Source organism: Marmota flaviventris, chromosome 4 (assembly GCF_047511675.1).
Source record: "Marmota flaviventris isolate mMarFla1 chromosome 4, mMarFla1.hap1, whole genome shotgun sequence".
Lineage (NCBI taxonomy): Eukaryota > Metazoa > Chordata > Mammalia > Rodentia > Sciuridae > Marmota > Marmota flaviventris.
In genome coordinates this window covers 69,790,504-69,814,747 of record NC_092501.1, presented here as the reverse complement: position 1 = coordinate 69,814,747, position 24,244 = coordinate 69,790,504, and the positions used below count along the sequence as shown (strand labels likewise).

The 24,244-nt window shown below is 36.5% G+C and overlaps 1 protein-coding gene across 4 annotated transcripts in view; it reads right to left on the bottom strand.

Moving 5' to 3' along the window:
* Rnls (renalase, FAD dependent amine oxidase) overlaps positions 1-24,244 on the bottom strand; it is a 345,747-nt gene that overhangs the window by 39,386 nt on the left and 282,117 nt on the right. For 3 of the 4 annotated variants that reach the window (XM_027949245.3, XM_071611247.1, XM_071611246.1), the window contains one exon: positions 5,547-6,920. The exons of the other annotated variant lie outside the window; for it this stretch is intronic. In XM_027949245.3, the coding sequence (XP_027805046.1) occupies positions 6,768-6,920 (153 nt within the window). In that variant the 3' untranslated portion in view covers positions 5,547-6,767. Of the gene's footprint in view, positions 1-5,546; positions 6,921-24,244 lie in introns of those variants that run through there. 4 annotated transcript variants of the gene reach the window in all.

Genomic DNA, 24,244 nt, shown 5'->3' with positions numbered 1-24,244 from the left:
TTGGACACTGGGGATTTTAAGGTGAAGAAAAAAGACAAAAATCTCTGTCTCCAAAAAGCTTACTACATTTTAATGAAACCCTGACATCAAGACTTTGCAAAATCCATTCAACTTTATTATACTGTCTATATCATTGGCACTAAAGTAAAAAAGAAAACAGTGAACCAAGCATTTTGGAAAGATAGTAATGCAAGAGTTGGTGCAAAAAAGGATTTCTAGTTAATCAGTATTTAAATTGAAGTTCACATAACCTTCTTTTCTAGGTAACTCAATTATTCGTAATTTTAATTTCAGTATATATGACTCCAGCTTTTCAAGTAGAAAACCATAAAACAGACTCAGCAGGTTTCTGTCCTTAAGATTTACTTTTCTACTTGAATTTCTGGCTTTCCTCAGCAGAAAATTTGAATAGTATGTAGTATGTTAAGAAGTGAAGTACATGTGTTTATTAGGCTGTTTCAAATGGTAGAGCAGTTTTCCATCTCCCCTCCATTTCTCCACCAGATAATGGGAAGCAGCATAAAGTAAGAGCTTTGAGATTACCTAATGACTATAAATAGAAATGATGTATGGAGAGTGTAGCTACAGCTGAGATTACTGAAGATTTTTCTATATGCAGAGCACAATACTAAACACCATCAGAATAATCCTAAAGTAGGTAAAATTAGTATACACATTTTATAAATGAAGACATAAGACAGAAGAAATTGGTCCAAGATTTTACATCTAGTAAGTAGTGGATTCAGATGTCATGAAAACCGCCGGGAACTGAGTTTTTTAAAATGAAGGCCAGGGACAGGAAATGAATCTGCATACTTAGCCAAACATGTTAAGAATGTGAACTAACTCACTCCTAGTTTTCACAGTGTTTCAGAGATTAAGTAAATAATCTTCAGCAGAATCCAATCCAAGCGTGCAATTCTTTGCATTCAGTACATACACTTGCTAAGAAAAAGGACCATTTGTTAGAATGCTTCTATTTCATATCATCCTTATGCCTGGTAATGACCTTTCCTGGTTTCTTTCCAAGGTACACTGGAGCACACCGAATTTTCTCTAAGCGGGTTGTCTCTTTATGGACTGGAACAGGAAAAGAGGAAGATGCCATAGTCGATTGCAGGTAGACACTGATATTCTGTTTCATAGAATTTGTAAGTTCCAGAGTTCCACCATAGTTTGCTTTCAGTGCATAAATTCTCCTATCAAGAAATGCCAAAGATGGGCTGGGGATGTGGCTCAAGTGGTAGCGCACTCGCCTGGCATGCGTACGGCCCGGGTTCGATCCTCAGCACCACATACAAAAAACAAAGATGTTGTGTCCGCCAAAAACTAAAAAAAATAAATAAATATTAAAAAAAAAAAAAAAGAAATGCCAAAGAAATCGCCTTCCCAGAGGCCTCAGAGACAGCAGGAGGATCTTCTCAAACCTTTCTTCCTTTCTTCCTCCTTCCTTATCACCAACATCATCATAAGTTATCATTTATTAGCACTTAACTGTGTCCATACTCTCCTAACACATACTTGTATGCAACTTTAAGCCTTGTAACTACCTTATGAAGTAGGTACCATTAATTCATTTTTTCAGATGAAAAAGGAGGTTAAGTGGGATTGTTTAAATGCCTGAAGACCACACTATGAGGAGCAAAATCTTCTCAATATTAAAAAGTAGATCTATTAAACCCCAAAGGACATGTTCTTAACTGCAAAGTTACATGTTTGCCTTAAAGAATTTATAATGGGGCACAGGATCAAGGAACAATGTATCAGGTGTGTGCATCTAAAATAATCCTGCATTTACATAAAGTGATAGGATTGAGATTTGGAATTTTTTAATCTGGGGTCCCTAGACCCCTGAATGTCCAGAAATAGTTTTATAGGTTTGTAATCTCCTAAAAACAGGGGTAAGTAAACTTTTTCTTAGAGAGCCATATAGTAACTATTTTAGACTTTTCAAACAATAAGGCCTATATCTGAAACACTTTTTATAGTTTTGTAGAGCAAAAAACTGCCATAGACAATAAGAAATGAGTGGGCCAGGCTTGTATTCCAGTAAAACTTTATTTACAAAAAGAAGCAGCTAGTTAATAGGCCTTAAATAGTATGCAAATTCTATGGGCATACATGTATGGTTGTTTCTGTTATTGTTATGAGAAGATTCATAGCTTTCTGCAGCTTCTCAGATGAGTTCAAAGTTTAAGTTGGTTAAGAACAACTGGTCTAAATGCTCTCCTAATGCCTCTAGGCTTAGACATTTCAATGCCTTTTTAATTAACAATCTCTTAGAGATTCTTTCCCCTTAGCAGATTCTTCTGATGGATTCTGCTGTGATATCTGAAGTACATAATACTTACTGTTTAGAAGGAAATATGGGCCACACAACCATTTCACCTTTTCCTGGCTTATTGGGTCAGAGGATTCTGGCTAAAATACAGTACATTCTAGATTGGAATAGAGCAGCTTAGTCTCTCCAGATAGCATGAGGTTTGTTAGGGCTCTTTCGTCTTGCCGTAGCATACTTTCTGAGGCTTCTCCACAGAAACAACTAGCTTATCATGATTATACCCATATGCAGTTTGGATTCCTGAAGTCAGCTAGGTCTGCCCAGTTATGATGTAAAGGGGAAAGAAGCTGTCTGGTGCCTTTGACTGTTGTATCTCTGTGTCTGTTCAGGGACCCTCTGTTCCTCAAGAAAACATTTCTCTTAGGACTATGTAGCATCTTATTCATTGCCTGCACTGTACCAACATGTATGCCATGGTTTGGATATGGGTTGAGTGTCCCTTAAGGATTCATGTGTTGGGAACATGATCCTCAGTGTGGTGATGTTAAGAGGTAGTGGGGCCTTTAAGAGGTGGAGTCTAAACCAGGCACAGTGGTACACAACCATAATTCCAGTGACCTAGGAGGTTCAGGCTGGAGGATCACAAGTTTGAGGCTCTCCTGGGTAATTCAGTGAGATTCTGTCTCAAATTAAAGTAAAAAGGATTGGGGATGTAGCTCAGTGGTAGCCTAGCATGTAAGACTGTTACTTGTCCCTTGCTGGCTTCCTGACACCTCTCTCTCTTCTGTATTCCCACTATTTGTGATGCTCTGTCCTGAGGCCTTCACCAGAGCCAAGATGAAACCAAATCTCCAAAAGTGTGAACAAAATCAACTTCTTTTCTCGGTACTCAGCCTCAGATATTTTGTTATAGTAATGGAAAACTGACTAATGCAATGTACCTTTACCCTGCCTCCCACTCCCTGGGTCTTGCCTTCCCTAGGTAGAATCTTGGGATGGGTATTGCTGGTTACATTCCTTTATGTCTGTCAGAGAACTTGGCACTATGCTTTGTACATATGTGATAGGAGGAGTAAAGAAGTAGAGAAAAGAAACTGTACAAGTTTTGTTGTTGTTAGCACTGGGATTCTTGAAAGCTACAGTCAATTTTAAATTCTTGCATCCCTTTTGAAAATCAAAACAAGGGTCATCCACTTGAATAACAAAATCAAGAACTTTACATTTTAGGAACAAAACAAAACTCTGATACATTAAAATAAGGAAGTACCAAATACTATGAATCATAATGTAATTATGTTACATTCCAGGTTTTTATGAGGTTGGAGAATTGAGCATAGGAGAAGAACAGAAGAAAAAAATTAAAAGTAGGAAGAAATGGCAGAAACTGCAAGAGAAGAATGAAACAGGGAGAACAAAGACACAAAGGGAAATACAGACAGAAGGATGAACGCAGAGCAAGACTGTAGACCAAACAGCTACTGCTGGGTGGAAATTCAGTGTCATTAGGATGCAGCTATTTCTCCCAGTGAGTGCCCCCAAAGAAGGAAATAAACCAGCGAATGAAAATAACAGGAGTATAAATCATTTAGCCAGTACTTCTGGAGACTTTGCTCCATTTTAGACTCCGATATATATCACATCAGGATTAGTGTTAGCTCTCTGAAATGAAACATCAATAAGAGGACCACATGGTGCTGACTGTACCCCCAACTAATATTTCAGCTCAGCTTTAATTATCATGTTCATCTGGCAGCAGCATGGTGCCAGTAAATAGCAACGGGTCATGGGAAGCCTGGGTTCTCGTCCTGGGATATCATTGTATGACCTTAGCTGGCCAAGTTCTCGACTCAGTTTCTTTATTTGTTTAATATGAACAAGAATTCCCTGTTCTGCTTATTTTGCAGGATGAAAAGTGGAAAAATATATATATATATATATATTCACATGCTTGGATAAGTATAAAGGCCAAATAAATGTAAAACTGACCTGTTCTCTTAACAAAGTAGTGGGTAGGCGGGGGTTGGGGTGGGGGTGGGGGGGTGGAGATGATGACATTTCGTGCAGAAGTCTTGGTGACTCAATGAAGTGTCTTTTTTTTCCCTCAGTAATATGTGGTCTGGGATTATTACTGCTTTCTCAACGTTTTTGAGGCATACTTTTCCCCTTCAGAAATGCCAAAGGTGAAAAATACTATTCTGCTGCTATAATTTGTCACCCTTGCTGCCTGTGCAAGACGTGCATAGACAGTTTAGTAATTAAGCTTTTCAACACTGCATCATAAAGTTTTATTCTGGCAAAGGCTATATTTATCAGCTAACAAGTATTAAATCACCCCACTGCTCAAGCCGTTTCTCACTTGAATATGCTCCTTTCAAAACAGAGCAGCTTTCCTTGGCTGGCTTGATTAATAAAAGTTCTTATTTGGAAATATGGTGATGCTGTGTGGTCTTGTGGGGTTGAAATACACACACCTCAGCAACCAGTTCAGCCTGCTGACCCCATTCTTCTGGGGGAGCTTGATAGCTTCACCCTGTGGTCTTTTAGAGTGTCCTGCCATCTGACACATTCGGCCCTCTGGACAGCAGGAGATATATTCCATTTAACCTCTAAAGAGGAAGAGGCAAATGAAAATCCAAATGTAAAAGGGATTTTTAAAATGTTTAAAATAGCAAAGTGACATTAGAATGAAGACATCTTAGAGTTTTTAGTCATGACATAGAAAAGTACTTTCTCTAAGTAATTTCAACCCCCTTTATGAATCTTTCCTCTCCTCCTTTCTAGGATGTAAGTTCATGAAATGATTACAGCATTGTTTTTTAAAGGATGCTGTCAATTTAATGAGTTATATCTGTTAAAAAACATGAGTTAGGGCTGGGTGCAGTGATGCTCTCTGTAATCTCAGTGGCTTGGGAGGCTGAGGCAGGAGGATTTTAAGTTCAAAGTCAACCTCACAATGGTGAGGCGCTAAGCAACTCAGTAAGATCTTGTCTTTAGATAAAATACAAAATAGGACTACGGATGTGGCCTGAGTTCAATCCCTGGTACCTACGCCCACAAAAAAAAAAAAAAAATGCAAGTTAGATTGAATGACTTTTCTACCACATTTTAAGAGAAAAATCAATAGAAAGACAAATGTTAATCAAACATGGGCCACAATGATAAAAAACAAATAAACAAACTCACTACTTTTCAATATTTTATACCAGAAACTGCATTAATTTCCTTTTTTGTTTCTCTATTTTCAAAATAAAAGACGTTAACCATATGTAGGCATTTTAGTTTATTTTTTTAATCATTTAATTGCCAAAAGGAAACAATAGGATCACAGAATCCACTTTGTAGATACTTAAGCAAGTCCCACATGTACCTGTATTTGTGTATGTATAAGAGTGGGCCTGTAGGTGTAAATCCTTAAACACTACCAAGGTAAGAATTCTTCTGCCAAACTTAGTTTAGGAGGCTGCAACAATTTCTTTCCTTTTGATATACAATAGAACTCATCATTTTATTTTTCAAATTAGCAACAGGTAGCTTATTTGAAAGGCCAGGTATAATTTCTCTTCAGCCAGCAAGTCATGGGGTCAAGCCATTGAAGCATGTGGGTGATATGCTGAATTACTAAGTTGGCAAATATTGAACTATTTTAAGTGCATCTATTTTCTGGTTCAGTAATTTTTTTGTTGGACAACAAAAATCTCATTAAACTTGACACAGTCTAAATGCCACAGCACATGCTGGAGAGTATAGAAATGTAACAGCACCAGCCACAGGATATACAAATGTTAAGACTGATATGTTTTCTCTCAGTTTCCATTTAATTTTTATCTTTCATATTAAGACAGATTTGTTTTAAGTATAGGAAGTACTGTGTGACTTGGAAAATCAAGTTAAATCTTGCTATTTTCTAAAAATCTATAGGTAGATTCCTCTGTCAGTCAAGTTGCCCTCCAAACTGCAAACCTAAAATGATGACACATATAACCTACAATTCATATCATTTAATAACTTGAAAAGGAGAAAGAAAAATTATACTAGGTTCCGAGAAATCTTATAGTTCAGTAATTTGCAAAAATGTTAATTGAAGGATACAGTTGAAGACCTAAAACAAGGTCTTCATGATGATTATTCTTTATTCAGAACTGATTTCAAGAGGATAATTGAGGTTTTGGCACACAAACTGTTACTTCTGTTTTAATATAACTTTTGGGGGAGTCTATTTGTCATTCTAAAGCACCATTTTTCCTCCAGTAAGGATTGGTCACAGAAATTCAGAAAAGTGGGGAAAGGTGTAAGGTACAAAGAGTTTTCATTCTTATATGGGCTATAACTATCACAATTATAAAATTGATTTTATACTCTATATGAAAAATGACCATAAGTGAAGAATAATTTTCCAGGAAGTTTTCTCAACAAAATAGAAACTAAATAACTGACAACAGAAAATTGTGAAAACAAAAATAAAATGTAGACAATAAGAATACAGGTACTAAAGATGATTTTTTAAAGCTTCCAGAACACTTAAGGCAGAAGTGATGCAGCCATCAAAGTTGGACTGAGTAAATCCATCCCCTCCACACACTAGGAGAGGTTTGAGACGAAGAGTCATCTGACCAGGACAGTTGGCAGCAGCATTTGTAACCTGAAAAAGTGGGGGGGAAAAAAAGACTGAAATTGACATTCTGTGCTCTGTTGTACTGTCCTGGCAACACCCGTTTAGAGAAGGCTTTCTCACAAGGAACATCAGAAAAAAAGAAAATCAGGAGCCCACACTGCTCTCCTAGCCCATTTGTTTACAATGACATTTTAAAATGTTTAAATTTTCAATTATTAGACAAGATAATCAGAAGTATGTTGAACTTCACTATTAGTAAGTGCTATGATCCAAATGTTAATATGCTGCAATCCAATCCCCAAGGTGATGGTATCAGGAAGAGGGTCCTTTGGGGATGTGAGTAGGTCATGAGGGATAAGCGCCCTTACAAAATAGGCCAGGGGAGCACGTTGTCTCTTTTACCATGTGGACACAGCAAGAAGGCACAATCTGTGAGAAAGTGGGCCCTCACCAGACGCTGAATCTGCCAGCACCTTGATCTTGGCCTTTCTAGCCTACTGGACTATAAGAAATAAGTTTGTTGTTCATAAGTTATCTTGCCAATAGCAGGACAGAAGGACTAAGACACATTTCCTCCCTCCTCTCCCCTACTGTCTCCTTCCCTTCCTTTCTTCCTTCCATTTCCTGAGTTCTGTTCTGAGGTAGGTCCTACGCTGAGTACTGGAGCAGCAGAATTTTAAACTGCCATATACCTGTCCTAAAGGAGCTCTTAGTCCTAAAAGAAAGACTGATATGAAGGCAGAGAGTGGCTCCCTTCTGCTTTCAGAGCACCTCCTATATCTCAGAACATGTTTCATGTGCAGACTGCTTTTCATGAATGAATGAATTCATTGCAATCAACCCATGTAGGTGACTATAGAAGTCTGATGTATGCATAAGTTTGACTTTGCTATCAAGGAAGTAAGAAAGTCCCATTCCAAGGGGAAGCAGCAGCATGTGTAAATGCCTAGTCTATGGGCAAGAGTGAGCTAAGTGTACTTTAGATATTGGTGTGTGTGTGTGCCTGTATGTGTGTTTGGGAAGAGGGTTGACTGGAAGAAGAGAGCTGGCAGGGAGGTCAGATGTAGGGATATGGTATGTTAAAATTAAAAAAAAAAAGTCAATAAACATGTCCATTGAAAATGTAGAATTAATTACTTTATGAGCTGAAAAGGTGTGAATGAACTGAAGGTGGAGATTTATTTTATAGAAACAGGTTTATAATATTTGACATGATAGGGGGAGTACAGAAATTATTTCCTGGAAAAACAATTCTTAAAATCAGCATGGATGGTGCCAATAAGCATCCACAGTGAGAAGAATGGGTGGGAAGGGAACATAGTTATCTTGGACACTGAGATAGTTAGTTGGCTACGGAAGCACCCCAAACTCCCTAGGTTAACAAAATATGCAAACTTATTATAATTGAGTCTCATTTAGGTTTGTTTTGTGGTATAGCTTCAGGACATCATTCATATAGATTACCCTGTGGCAGTTCTGCCTCCTCTTAGCAGTGTTTTCATGGAGAGCAACAGGGTAAGGCCTATGAGGATTCACTTGTTTAAAAATCAGGGAAGAAAATCAAGACATGTAATAAATACTATTTGGATTAGGATGCTGAGATTTTGGTTCTAAATAGTCTGAGTTAGTGTATGCTTTTACAAAATTTTTTAAATACAAAAAATCTTTGTATGGACATTTTTATTTATATGCTATGTTTTGCTTTAGCAAAAGAGGTGTTACTAAGATTCTCTTGTTGAATGTCTAAAGATATGGCTCTCTAGACACCTGTGTCAGATACAAACATAGCATTGAGAGCATCCTTTTACTTTTCTGGAGGTCATTTTATAGCAATATCATTTATCATACACATAGTAGATAATCTTGAAACCAGCAGATATGATTTTTCAGTGGCTAAAATAAATAGCACATAGTATGGACACTGAAACATGAGCATAGGTATTCAGTTAGAGCTTTCTGACTCCTTCTTTGGACAGAATTTTAATAAGGTGGATTATCTGATTTGCCAGTAAAACACTAAGGAAGGAAGAAAATGTCTAAGTTCCTAAATATTAGCAATTTCAGAACTTGTTAAGTTATAGAAAGCAAGTGTTGTGTATAAAAACTCAAAACAGGATGAGGAAGAATCCTGGCATTTGGGAAACATTTGGTGGATGGATAAATAATTTTCTAGCTCTTAGTAGGTCCAAAAGGTATCAGCTATTAGTTTTCCTTCAACATTAATGTTCACAATGATGACCCCAGTTTTCAAAAACCAATTCTAATATGCATAAATTATTCAGTGCTAGCATTTCTTGAATGTTCACTGCACATTGAATGTTTATATGCACGTAATTCACAAGTAATCCTATGAGGTGGTCACTATTATTCTCATTGTACAGATGACAAAGTTGAGATTCTAAAAGACAGAAAGCTAGCAGATAAATAGGGAGGCTGATTCTAAAAAAGCAGGCTGACTCTAGAACTCACACTTCCAACACTTTTAGAAACATTAAATACTCAATTAAAGTAAAATGAAACAAAAATGTTTGATTAGTCACTTAGCTTTAGACTTCTGGAAAATTTGCCCAAATGGGATAACTCATTAATACATCTTCATATGTACACATACATATATGTGTGTGTATGTGTTGTAAACATATAACATAAATATCCATTTGTTGTTAAGTTTTGATACATTCCTGCTGACATCTCTGTATGGGTAAACCATAGCATAAACCTGTAATTTAATTAGTTGAGTAATAAATGCCAGATGACAGATCACATGGATAGAAAACCGGGCCACTGATTAGCCAGTCTGCAGTTTGGATGAAATCAATCTCACTGCATTTAGGTGGAATCACCCATTTTGCAATTACCCAATGAGGAAAATATGAAAACACAGAGTGTGTGTTGGCAAGCTCCTTCAGCCATGTGAAGTCAAGGAGTAGAGGAGCACGTAATTGTCAAAGCCACAATCTGTCATAGTAATGCAGACTTTGGCTATGTTTCCAGCCACAGTGAGGAACCACAGTCTCAAGGCCTGTGTTTAAGAGAGATGTCAGAGCTGAAACTGCTCCTTGGAAATCCAGGTTGCTTTGGCTCATATGTGGGCCAGTGCTGGTCAGAAAGAACCCTTGCCTGCTCTAGAGTGGCTAAGGTAATGTTTCTATAAACTTAGATGATGACTGGATTAGATGCAAAAACTCAAGACAGAAAAAATGGTTTTATTTCTCAGGGATTTAAAACCACATGGATGTGTTTTGTGATTTTTGTCTACCTGCAGAATAAAATGTAAGCTCCCACATGGAAAGCCTGTCATAACAGGCATCTTACCTCCTTTCAAGTTTCATGTCCTGCCATTTTCCTCACCTTTGCCACATGTCCTATTTATCTTCAAACTAAAGTTCTTCAAACACACCTTTCTTTGTGATGCTTCTATGGCTTTGAAGAAGTCATTCTGTTGGGTAATATGGTACTGTTCCTCCTTTTTTCTAACAAGTTAAACTGTGTATCCTTCAAGACTCAGTACAAAAGTCATCTTCTCTGAGGTCTTTTTTGCTCTGCCAGGCAGGATAAGTACCTTTTCAACATGTTATCTATGTCTATTGTGTTACTTGTTATTTTTGCACTGTAATTATTTCCATGTCTAGTCTCTCTTCCTGGACTACATGCTCCTAGAAGTAGGGACTGTGATTCACTAATCTTTGTAGCTCATGAGAACAATGCCTAGCCCATATTATAGTAAAGTGTGCAATAGATGTTTATAGTTAAAAAAAAAAAAGGGGGGCCGTATGTTGAATGTAGTGGTGCATCCCTGTAATCCCAGAGACTCAGGAGGCCTAAGAAGGAGGATCGCATGTTCAAGGCTAACCTCAGCAACTTAGTAAGGCATTAGCAACTTTAAAAAATAGAAAGGGCTAAGGATGTACCTCAGTGGCGAAGTACCCCTGGGTTTAATTTCTAGTACAAAAACAAAATACAATATTGTATTCATAGTTGATCAAATAAAGGTCTTCCTGAGATACATCTACACAAAAAATGTTATTCAAGGCTCCTGTAGAACTGGGTGAAAGAGCAAATGGAAGAGATATTTGGAAGGCTATCAGTAATGATGAACAAGGGCTATTCTCTTATCTCTATGAACTGCTTTAGGTGAAGGTCTTTTCATTATGTATTACTTTGAACCACACAAGCTTGCTGGTTCTGAAAGTCAAAAACTGATAAAACATAGTCCATTTTTATATGTTATAGCCTAATAGATTCTTTGTATCATCATAATTATTAACTAAAAATTTATAAATAAGTATCTGGGGTGATGAGACTAAAGACGAAAAGAAAGAAGGACCAGATAAGTAGGCTGAGAATTTATATAAAACTATAGTTAACAGTTAGAAAAAAAAATCAGGACTATGTGTTGAATGTCCTTTCCTCCTTCCATACCTATGCTGACAGGTAAAGCATGACCTTGGACTATGACATTTACCCACATAGAACAATCTCACTGGTTTGGCATAGAGCAGCTGCATTTTAGGTTGGCCAGTTCTGGAGGGCCACCAAGTCCATAATTTGGTTACTTAAAACCAACCTTTCTGAAATATGGTACTAGATGATGTTCAAGTGAACTGGTCAAAAATTTAAATCTCACTGGGTGCTGTGGTGCATGCCTGTAATCCCAGTGGCTCAGGAGGCTGAGGGTAGGAAGATCGCAAGTTCAAAGCCAGACTCAGCCAAAGTGAGGCACTAAGCAACTCAGTGATCCCTGTCTTTTAAATTGGCACTATTTGCTGACTATATGATTCTATACCCAGAAGACCCCAAAAGTTCCAACAGAAAACTTCTAGAACTAGTAAATGAATTCAGCAAAGTAGCAGGATATATAATCAACACCCATAAATCAAAGGCATTTCTGTATATCAGTGACAAATCCTCTGAAAAGGAAATGAGGAAGACTACAACATTTATGATAGCCTCAAAAGAAAAAAAAAAAAAAACCTTGGGAATCAACTTAACGAAAGAGATGAAAGATCTATACAATGAAAACTATAGAACCCTAAAAAAAGAAATCAAAGAAAACCTTAGAAGATGGAAAGCTCTACCTTGCTCTTGGATAGGCAGAATTAATATTATCAAAATGATCATAGTACCCAAAGCACTATACAGATTTAGTGCAATTCTGATCAAAATCCCAATGGCATTCCTCATAGAAATAGGAAAAGCCATCATAAAATTCATCTGGAAAAATAAGAGACCCAGAATAGCCAAAGCAATCCTTTGCAGGAAGAGTGAAGCAGGTGGCATCACTATACCAGACCTTAGTAACAAAAACAGCATGGTAGTGGCACCAAAACAGACTGGTAGACCAATGATATTGAATAGAGGACACAGAATGTCCACAAAATTACAATTATCTTATATTAGACAAAGGTGCTAAAAACATACATTAGAGAAAAGATAGCCTCTTCAACAAATGATGCTGGGAAAACTGAAAATCCATATGCAACAAAATAAAATTAAACCATTATCTCTCACCATGCTGGTGGGACTGCAAATTGGTGCAGCCAATATGGAAAGCAGTATGGAGATTCCTTGGAAATCTAGGAATGGAACCACCATTTGACCCAGCTATCCCTCTCCTTGGTCTATACCCAAAGGACTTAAAAACAGCATACTACAGGGACACAGCCACATCAATGTTTATAGCAGCACAATTCACAATAGCTAAGCTGTGGAACCAATCTAGATGCTCTTCAGTAGATGAATAGATTAAAAAAATGTGGTATATATACACAATGGAATATTACTCAGCAATAAAAGAGAATAAAATCATGGCATTTGCAGGTAAATGGATGGAGTTAGAGAAGATAATGCTAAGTGAAATTAGCCAATCCCACAAAAACAAATGATGAATGTTTCCTCTGATATAAGGAGGCTGATTCATAGTGGGGTAGGGACAGGGAGCATGGGAGGAATAGATGAACTCTAGATAGGGCAGAGGGGTGGGAGGGGAAGGAAGGGGGCAGGGGGTTAGCAATGATGGTGGAATGTGATGGACACCATTATTCAAAGTACATGTATAAAGACATGAATTGGTGTGAATATACTTTATATACAACCAGAGATATGAAAAATTGTGTACTATATGTGTAATATGAATTGTAATGCATTCCTCTGTCATTTATTTAAAAGAAATCAATAAAATAATAGGGCTGGGGATGTGGCTCAGTGGTTGAGGGCTCCTGAGTTCAATTCCTGGTCCCCCCCCAAAAAAATTAAATCTCATAAATTCTAATCCTAGATGTGTAACTAGCTTATTAAAGAGATGTGAACAATCTATAAATAATCATGTTCTTGCTGCTACATTTCCTCATTTATTATGTTACAGATGCAAATTATACCATATTTCATTGAATCTAAAGTACCACCAATTGGAAGAGGCATCAATATTTTATGTACAAATGAGAAAGAAAAGAAGTGGTGTCAACATAAAATAAAACTTTATTTTATATTTTCTAGAAAAGTGCCTTTAGACTTATTCACACATAGTTCTTTTGAAAATAAAAAGGAAATAAAAGAGAAATAAATTGGTTAAGCCTTTGCAAAAACTTCTTTATATTCAGAATTTGGCTTCTCTGAACCACTCTTAAACTCAGAGCTGTCAGTGTCTGATGTCCACACTCGTCCCCACACCATCTGTCCTCGGTGCTGCCTTGCACACTAGAAATGTGGCATTTTTTCCAAGAGTGCCCAACTGAATTATTCTTTCCTGGGTTTTCTTCAGAGCCACTGACATCTGTTCTGCAAGTTCAGATTATGCATTTTTCTCTTCAGTGGGAAGAAAAGGTTTTCACACAGCAATCAGGCCACATAGTTTTTCCTCAAATGGTCCTTAAATAATTTGATAATTTACTCTCAAGCAGCTTCCCACTGTAGGTCCACCAAAGATAACCAAGCTCACATACACAAAAACTACATCTTGACTGTGTCCTGGTCTGTACTAACTTTATGGCATCTCACTGTTGATGAAATATGGCAAATAATGAGGTAAGGGGCATGATATGGTAAATACACAATAGTAAATTTATATCAAGTTAAGACAGAATGAAGGAGTGATAGGATGTTTTCAGCAGGACCTGTCAGGTACAGGGCATCTCAGCATCAGGACTCCTGATGTCTTCAGCATTGCTGGTTTAAGCTCTCCATCTTCTTAGTTCACCCAAGTGAGCAGCCACAGGTGAGACTGACAGAGACAGACTGGTGATCAGAGAATCGATTTGTTCATTTACAAAGGTAAATGTACCGATCTCAGAGCGCAGTCTGGTTGTCTTCCCAGACCATTCATCTTGGTAGGCAAATTTCCCCAACTGCATCATAGATTAGCGGGGTGACACATGTGCTGCAACTCCTGACAGACATCACTGATCAATTGTGGCATTCTTTTCCACTGAGCCCAGAAATGGCCTCAGCATCCTCCTCGCTTCAGTGCTTCAGGCAGCCACTACCAGTCAATTGGGGCTGGCACTCGAGAGAAATCCTATATACCAATCCTGGATTAGAAGATTGCAGAGCAAACATGTAATTAGAAATAAAAGAATTACATATTCTTTACTATTTTTTTTTCTCTCTCTCCTTTTCCATTAAGCCAGGATAGCCTGATGCCTTGCTTCTCTCCAAATCAGAGATACTTTAATGCCAAGAAATAGGATCACATCAGAGCCATTTCCTCAAGGTGATGCTGAAAGCCCAATTACAATTCCTTCTAATAACCTCTTAAACACTCTTCCAGCCTGCTGCCTTTCCATGGGTCACACCAATGCTCTGCCTGCCATGAGAAAATAAAATACAGGTGTTTTGGCTGGGCCATAGTTCTACAAAACTGCACACTAAAAATATCAGGGCTTGTGGGAAAAATGGAGTTGGAGAACATGATTCAAAACGTATGGAGCTCTGAACCAAGCACTAACAAAAACAATAAATATCACTGTAATGTGGCTAGCACAGCTACATTCTCCAGTCTCTGCATTCAGCTGCAGCAATCAATTTTTTTTTGTAGCCTAAACCCTGGGCATCATGCATCTTCTTCTAGATGTAGGTCCTAGAGGGCAATTGCTTAATTTTTTTAAATTCTAAATTAAAAATAGAATCTAAGATGCAGTGTTTTTTCTTTCTTTCTTTCTTTTTTTCCATCAATCCATCATTTTAGTGTAAGGAAAATGTCCTGTGGTTTCATCATTTGCACTTGCACCTTTGCTGAAGAGCTTATCATGGTGGAAAACTTCTTCCGACCTTTGAAACAGTCACTACTTACAGGGAAGGAAGGCACTTCTGTAGATTTTTAGATTTTCTCTTAAGATCTTCACATTTGGTAAAGCTTTATCTTTGCTTGTGAAAAACATCCCTCAATTATTTCCAAATGTAAACATGTATGTGAAACCAATATGAGTTCTCCAATACTAATCTCCTGTTTCTTGTCTATAGTAGTCCTTTTTATTCATAGGGGACATATTCTAAGACCCCCAGTGGATGCCTGAGATAGTGGATAGGACTAAACCCTGTATGTACTTTAGTAGCCCCTGGTTTGTGGTTTCACTTCCCATGGTTCAGTTATCCATGGTCAACTGTGGTCCAAAAATTTTAAAATTTTAAATTTTAAAATTCTAGAAATAAATAATACATAAGTTTTAGACTGCATTCTGTTTTGAGTAGCATGATGAAATCTCATGCCATCCTTCTCATGCTGTCCCTTTTCAGCCACACAGGATGAAAATCACTCTTTGTCCAGTGTATCCCTGTTGTGTATACCACCTGGCCAGTCACAATTATTCAAATAACTTTTATTACAGTATCTTGTTATCTTGTTCTATTTTTATTATTAGTCATTGTTGTTAATCTCCTACCGTTTGTAATTTATTTTTAAAAAATATTTATTTTTTAGTTGTAGTTGGACATAGGACCTCTATTTTACTTATTTATTTTTATGTGTTGCTGAGGATCAAACCCAGGGCCCCGCACATGCTAGGCAAGTGCTCTACCACTGAGCCACGATCCCAGCCCTGTACGTAATTTATAAATCAAACTTTATCATTGGTATGTATGTGTAGGAAAAAACATAGTATATATATAGGGATTAGTACTCCCTGTATTTTCCAGAATCTGAGGGACTTGGAATGTATCTCCCCTGGAGAAAGGCTGACACTGTATGAGCTAATCCATATAAAAACAAAGAACAAAACAAAAATTTTAAAACAAAATTCAGGCATTGTAAAAGACTGTTGATAATTTTATTGCTTTCTTACATTTCTGTGGGTCACTTTAATTAGTTTTGGGTATGTAAAAGTCTTGACAGCAGATAGAGATGTCATTCACTTGTGATTTTAATACAGTGCACTTTTTTTAAAAAAAAAATCTTTATCCATTTCAGTATCTGAGGGTGATTCTCTACTTCAATTGTCTCTAAATTCAGGGAAATTTTATTGTCTCTTAGTCATACACTAACTTGCTTGGGGCAGTTTCTGAGTAATAATCTCCTTGCTTTGGCATTTCCCCTATCCATTGTGTGCGTGTGAGGTATTGACCACACTGGCAATAATGAATAGTTATGAAGACTGAGAGGGTATGGAGCTGATTCATACACTTTCTTACTTCCTCGCCTTCCTCTACTCTGCTGCCAATATAAACCCAACCCATGCCATGGTACATAAAGAGCAGAAATTGAATATTTGGTTAACTTATTCTTTTATTGCCTCTATGCAAAGCAGAAAGGCAGTGAATCCCAAAATGCAATCCATGGCAAGATGAGAAAAATAAAATAATTATAAGGTTTTTCATAGAGCTGAATGTATTATATCTTTACTATTAGTTTTATTCTTTTTAAAATTCTCATAGCTCTATTTTTGTTTTTACAATTTTTAATTATAGAATTGCTATCATTTGGATCTTGAAATGTCTTCCGAAGGCCCATGTGTTAAAGGCTTGATCCCCAGGGTGTGGCTACTGGGAGGAGCTAGAACCTTTGAGAGGTGGGACTCTGGTGTCTGTCAGTCTCTCTCTCTCTCTCTCTCTCTCCTTCCTGGATATGAGTGGCTCAATTCTGCCATAAGCTCCTGCCACTACGTGCTGCCTTGCCACAGGCCCAAAGCCAAGGGGGGCACTTGATCAAGGACTGGAACCTCTAAACCTATGAGCCAAAATAAATCTTTTCTCTTTATAAGGAAATTATCTCAGGTATTTCATTATACTAACAGAAAAGTGACTAATACAAGGATAAAAATATGACAAGATTAAATTGGTTCTTACAACATGAAGAAGGACTTTGCTGGTTCAAAAAATAAAAATGCATAAAACCACTGCTTTGGGGTGAGGCTTGATGTGTCTCAAAACAACAGTCTCTGCCAGCCTGAAGAATGTTTTCCAGAAGAGGGACTGGGGGGAATGAGGAGCTAAGGTAAGCTGTGAAAAAGCATCAGTAATCTCAGGCAGCACTGAGATTCAGAGTTGTCGAGTGGATGAGTCATTGCTTAAAAATAGAATGAAATCTTGTGTAGAACTTTATTTCCAGAAATCTGCACAAGCTTCTTTTATACAAATATTAATCTAGATGGAACAAGGATCTAGAGTAACACATTCTTATTTGTTCACCTGTGACTAAATATTCAGGTAGTAAACATGAAAGGTTTGGAGGGAAATAGGATTGGGGAGAAAAGACTTAGTTAAACGTGGCATAAATACATACCTTAAAATTGCATGTGTCTTACAGGGGAAGGGTGGTTCATATTGATTCTCTGTATGTATCTCCCCATTCTTACTATATTCTCAAGGCATTGATTATAGCATTAATCACATTCCTGTTTATAAAAACAGGGAGAAATATAAATAAATAAGAGAGACCAGACCTTACTCTGATGTCAAGGAAAATATCTGTTTACATATTTATAGATAGGGAACTAGTCCAAGCACCCTGAGAAAGATGGGACTTCAGAGTGTGTCAACAGTGAATAATACTATCAATCATTAAGTACATTTCCATGATCCAGGAAAGAAGATCTGGGACATGAAAGTTGAATACAGATTTTTGTTTCTTTTAACATACAAGATGTTTTCTGTCAGCCAGATTCAAAATGCAATGTTCCTATCCCTTTCTTCTATTAAAAAAAAAAATCCCTCTGGGGTTTGATAAAAATCCAATAAAATGTTGCTGATTTTTCTACACTTAACTCATCAGAATGCAGTTTGGTAAGAGACGTTTCACGTTTGAAATCCTTTGAGTCCTCAGAAATAGCAAGCCATGGGGGTTGTGTTTTATTCATCTTTGTATTCCTGGTATCTGTTACTCTATTGTACATTGAATAAATGTTTGTTCAAAGAATGTATGCAGGCAGGCCAACAAAAAATGAACTTAAACTGTTGAAAGTTTTAAATTTTCAGCATTCAAAGGGTCTCTAAATGTGGTAGATTTTTTTTCTCTTTTAAAATAATTTTCTTTGGTTTCTCAGCCTCTATATTTTTCTTGTTCTTTCTGAGTATCTATGCTATTAGCCTCTTATTTCATCACACTTGATACCTCACCATTCTAACCCTCTTTGTGAGGAATTGCTGTGCACAGATCAACAATTATTCTGCTATCCACCATCCTTACTCTGTCACCTATACATCATCACTCCTAGAGAGTGGAACTCGCCTGCTTCTGGTTCACTTTCTATAGACACTGGGCAAAGGCATCGAGAATATTTGAATCAGCCTGAATTTCATATAGGAAGTGAAGATCTCATCTCATTAACTGCTATTATCAAGAATACCTTGAAAAGTATGTACAATATAGAAAAGTGTGTATGTGTTATGGTTTGATTAAGTGTCGCTCAAATGCCCATGTTGTTAAGGCTTAGTCACCAGTCCATGATGTTGTTGGGAAGTGATGGAGTCTTTAAGAGGTAATGCCCCTCATCTTCCTCTCTCTTCCCAGCTGCTAAAAGGTGAGCAGATTTGCTCTACCATGCAGTCGCTACTATGTTGAACTTGCCATCATCCTAAAAACAACAGGACAAAGCAAATATATCCTAGAAAGCTATAGGTGTCAGAGAGTAAAGAAATCACCTTTTCTGAGTGACCTGGCCAATTTACGTCTCTATCTTTTTAAAATTATTCCTTAACATTTTTCTCTGCTCAATTATTATGGCATGACAGATGTCATATATACATGAAATACATTTGCTATAGTATTAAGAAAAATGATGATAAAGATGATCTCTTAACCACACACTGCATATTATTGAAGATAACTGATTTACTGGGATAATAATGATAAAATTGGGATGCTGATTATACCACTTAGACTACTACTTTTAGTCTTATTTCTTTGAATGTTGTACCTCTTTTGGTCACTGATTTTTGAGGGTCTCAGTCCTATATTGTCTTATGCTATAGTACTTAATACTCATACACAGTTTTATAAATACATAGGTACTTTCCTGCAAAGATGGTACATTTTTAATTGGTTGTTATGTGTTGTGTTCATCATTTTATCTTTCCTCTGTTCTACCCATCTCTCCAGTGTTCTATTATATTTAATGGTGATTTCATAATCCCGTTTCTTTGTCGTGCTTTAGGGAAAGTATTGCTTATATTATGGACTCCTAGCTACAGAGCTCTGAGTCCGGAACTAGGGAGCTGCCATAAAATTACTATTGGTTGCAATACCCTAGATATGAAGAAAGTGATGTGGTTGGGTTGAATTCTCAGTGGAGCTTTTCAGTTTATTGGTATTTGTCTATTCTATTTTAATAAACCATTGGATAGATGCAGGCAGAATGTGCCACAAATCAATTATATGATCCATGTAGCAGCTTTAGTGGGCTCAAACTGCAAAGGATATACTTTGCTGAAATTGTATATTTAACTGATGAGGTCTACATTGAATCTGTTTAGATCTATTCTATCTTTTAAGGTCCTGAAAACACTGAGTAGTCTATTTTGATGAGCATTTGTTCAGAACAAGCACACAATAAAGAATAAGATATGGCTTTCTCTAGTACTGTTGCAGTAATAACAGAAAAGACAATAGTTGTATCAATTTCCCTTTAGCATTTTTAATTTTATAGAATATTGTTCTGCCCTTCAGCAAGTTTTAGCATGTTCATTCATTAATTCTTCAAAGTTATTTTTGTTCCTAGTAGTTGCTGAACACTATGAAAGCTGTGAGGGTTCAAAATCCATTTCCTTTCTGATGGGTGATACCACAGATTTGGAATCTTTTGGTTTTCGCCTAAATATGAATGCTCCTTTACAATCTCTCAAAGACCCAATTGCTTGAGATTCTAGGATACAGAGGGCCAAAAAATGCTTTAAATGGCCAATCTAGAGATAAAGTGAAAATCATTTTTCCTCCTCAATGGAGCCTTACCACTATTTCTTCCCTCAATTAAGCCAACAGCTGCCTAGTTGCCCACGGAATGAATCCTGCATCCTTTCTCCCATTCCCCATCCTATCTCCTCTGAACTACCCTGCAGTCTGCCCACTGACATTTCTTTGATTCTCATTCGTGCTGAAGTAACCCAACAACTTTATGTCTGGGCTGTGAGATTGCCACAAAAAGAAGGAAGCCATTCTGATCTTCAGATCTAGAAATAGCCTTCCTTCCACTTTTAGTACTGTGAAAATAAGAGCCAATTCTTCTCCTCAAGAGAGATAATAATGGAGGACACAAAGCACAGGTGGTTCTTAAAGTCAACTTAATTGAGGTATAATTAACATACAGTAAAATCTATCCTTTTTCTGTGGACTGTTCTATAAATTTTGTCAGTGGATATAGTCATGTAAACACCACTACAAACAATATAGAGAACATTTCCATCACCTCCCCAAACTTCCTTCTTCTCTGAAGTTGATCCATCCTTGGAATCATAGTCTTTGACAACTTCCAATCCATTTATGTCTCTTCCAGAAAGTCATATAAATAGACTTTGAGTCTGATTTCTTCCATTTAGATAATGCTTCTGAGATTCACTTATGTATTAATTACCAGTTTGTTCTCTTTTATTACCAAGTAGTTTTTTTATTTGTGAATGTGCAATAATTTTAAACTATTTATCAGGTGATGAATATTTGAGTTATTTTCAGTTTGGGGCAATTATTAACAAAGCTTCTACGATCATTTGCATACAGGTTTTGTGTGGATATATATTTTCATTTCATCCCAGAGAATGGGGTCACTAGGTTATAGTGTATATTTAACTTTGTAGGAAGCAGCCAAACTGTTTCCCAAAGTGGCTGTGCCATTTTGCATTCTCAAGAGTGATACATGAGAGTTCCAGTTGCTTCCTTTCCTTTCTAGTACTTGGCATCTTCAGAATTTTTGACTTGAATCATTCTTGTAGGTATGTCATGGTATCTCATGGTAGTTTTAAATAGCATTTCCTTAATGACCAATGATATTCAGTATCTTTTTGTGTTCTGACCTGTTTCCATATTTTTTCTTTTTTTGTATGTAATAAAGATGAAATTTTCCATTAGTCATATCCACTGGCAAACAATAAATTGTTTTCTCTCTCTGGATTTGTCTATAATGGATATTTCATAAAAATAGAATCTTTCAAGATGCAGCCTTTGTGACTGGCGTCTTTCCCTAGCATAATGGTTTCAAGGTTCATCCATGTTGTAGCATGTATAAGTACTTGATCACTTTTTATAGCAGAATCATATTATACTATACAGATATACCACATTTTGTTTATCTGTTCATCAGTAGGTAGGCATTTGGGCTATTTAACACCTTTTGACTATTTTAATGGTGCTGCTAAGAACATTTTACACACATTTTCAATTCTTTTGATTATATACCTAGAAATGGAATTGCTGGGTGATATTGTAATCCTATGATTAACTTATTGAGGAACCACCAGTGATAGTGGCTGAACCATTTTTCCTACCAGCAAGTACAATCATTTCACTTCTCTATATTTCATGAACACCTGTCATTTTACATTTTAAAAAACAATAGCCATTCCAGTGGGTGTCATTTCATTGTATCTCTTTGTGGTTTTGATTTGCATTTCACCTTTGAAAAGTAATATTGGGCCTGTTTTCATGTGGCCATTTTTACTTCTTCTCTGGCAAAATGCCTATTCAGGTCCTTTGTTAATTTTTTAATTGGGCATTTTTGTTGTTGTTGTTGTTGAGTTGTAAGAGTTCTTTATATATTTTGGATAGTAAATTCTTATCATATACTCATCAGTATTTTCTCTCATTCTGAGCATTGTTGTTAGTTGTCATTCTACTTTCTTGATAATCCTTTTTGAACTTTGAGGCAGTCCAAATTATCTTTTCTTTTATTGCTCATATTTTTGTTGTCAAATCTAAAATACCATCACTGAATCCATGATTGTGAAGATTTACTCCTGTTTTTTTCCTAAGGAACATTCTGGTTTTATCTTGTATATTTAGGTTTTTGTTCCATTTTGGATGAATTTTTATGCAGTGTGAGATAAGAGTCTAGCTTCACTTTTTTTTTTTTTTTTTTTGGTATAAGGATCCAGTTGCTCTAGTGCCATATGTTGAAGAAAGTATTCTTTCCCCTTTGAATGTGCTTAGGATCACAGAAATCAACTGGCTATGGGTATGGATTTATTTCTGGACTTTCAATTCTGTTCCATTGATCTATGTCTATCTTTATGACACTGCCATATTTTCTTGGTTACTGTGGCTTTGTAGTAGCTTTGAAATTGGAAAATGTGAGTTATTCAACTTAGATATTCTTTTTCAAGAATTGTTTTGGCTATTTAGGGATTCCATGGAATCCTATATAAATTTTATGATTAGATTTTTCATTTTTTGCATAGACCACTCAGGTTTTGATATAGTAATGAATCTGTAAGATCACTTTGAGTAATACTGCCATCTTAAATACATCAAGTATTTCAATATATGACATCTTTTCATTCATTTAGGTCTTCTTTAATTTCTTTCAATAATGAAAAAAAGTTCTTAGTGTAGCATTTTTATTGCTCCCTGGTTAAATTCAAATTTCTTCTTTAATGAAGTACACTTTCAAATCTTTTGCCTGTTTTTAAGCAGTTTATATACTTTTATTATTGATTTGTGGGAATTCTTCATATAGTCAATATGCCAGTCTTTTATCAAATATGTGCTTTGTAGATTTTCTCCAAGTCTATGGCTATCTTTTCATTTCCCTAACAGTATCTTTCAAAGATGCTGTTTTTACTTTTCATCAAGCTCAGTGTATCAATTTCTTTTTAATGGGTTGTACTTTTTGTGTTCTAAGAAATGTTTACTAACCCCAAGGTCATAAAGATTTTCTCTTATATTTTTCATCTAGAAGTTTTGCAGTGTAAGGTTTTATGTTTAGGTCTATGATATGATCCTTTTTTTTTTTTTTTTGGTACTGGGTATTGAACTCAGGGGTGCACAACCACTGAGCTATGCCCCCAGGCCTTTTTATTTTTTATTTTGAGACAGTGTCTCACTAAGTTGCTTAGGACCTTACTAAGTTGCTGAGACTGGCCTTGAATTTGTAAACTTCTTGCCTCAGCCTCCTGAGCCTTTGGGATTACAAGTGTACGCCACCACACTTGGCTCTAAGATGCATTTTTAGCTATTTTTCATGTAAGGTGTGAAACATGGACCTTTGAATCTAAAGTAATATGTTCTGATTTTTATTTTATTGCATCACTTTAGGCAAAGCATTCAATAAGTACCTCAGTTTCCTCATTTAAAGCAAAGATAATATTTACTTCCTGATCTGTCAGAACTGTTGTGAGGATCAAATGAAAACAAGTATAAAAGTACTTTCTAAAACCAGAGTATAAAAAATGTTAACTATGATTATTTCTAGCTGACAGCAGGAAAAGAAAGATGGTATAAAAATGTGTTGTAATTGGGAAAAAGCCAGCACTCAGAAAAATTACCAGCAGTAAAAGGAGGTATGAAAAAGCTTTTTAAATAGGGTTGGTTTGAATTCCAGTTTTGTTACTTCTTAGCATCTCAACCCCACACAAGGTACCTGAGCTCTCCAGTCCTCAACTTTCTCACCTGTGCAAAGGGGAAAGGAATATAAAATCCATAGAGTAGTTGGAAGAGTAAGTAAGTTACATACTCCCTGAACCTCACAGAAAAAGGGATTAATAAGTGACATTTTGGGGAGAGAGAGAACAAAATATATGCTTAAAATACTGATGGGGTCTAACATGGCACACAGAAGTACTACAACAGATAATGAAGCCAATGGTGAAGGGATGAATAAGAGATCTGAAACAGAAACCACAAACCCTCTACTTCAGACACTTCTGACTGACAGCAACCATGTCCTAGCCAGAGAACACTGGCAGCACCATAACTTAGCTGAATATCCAGGTAGCTTAGC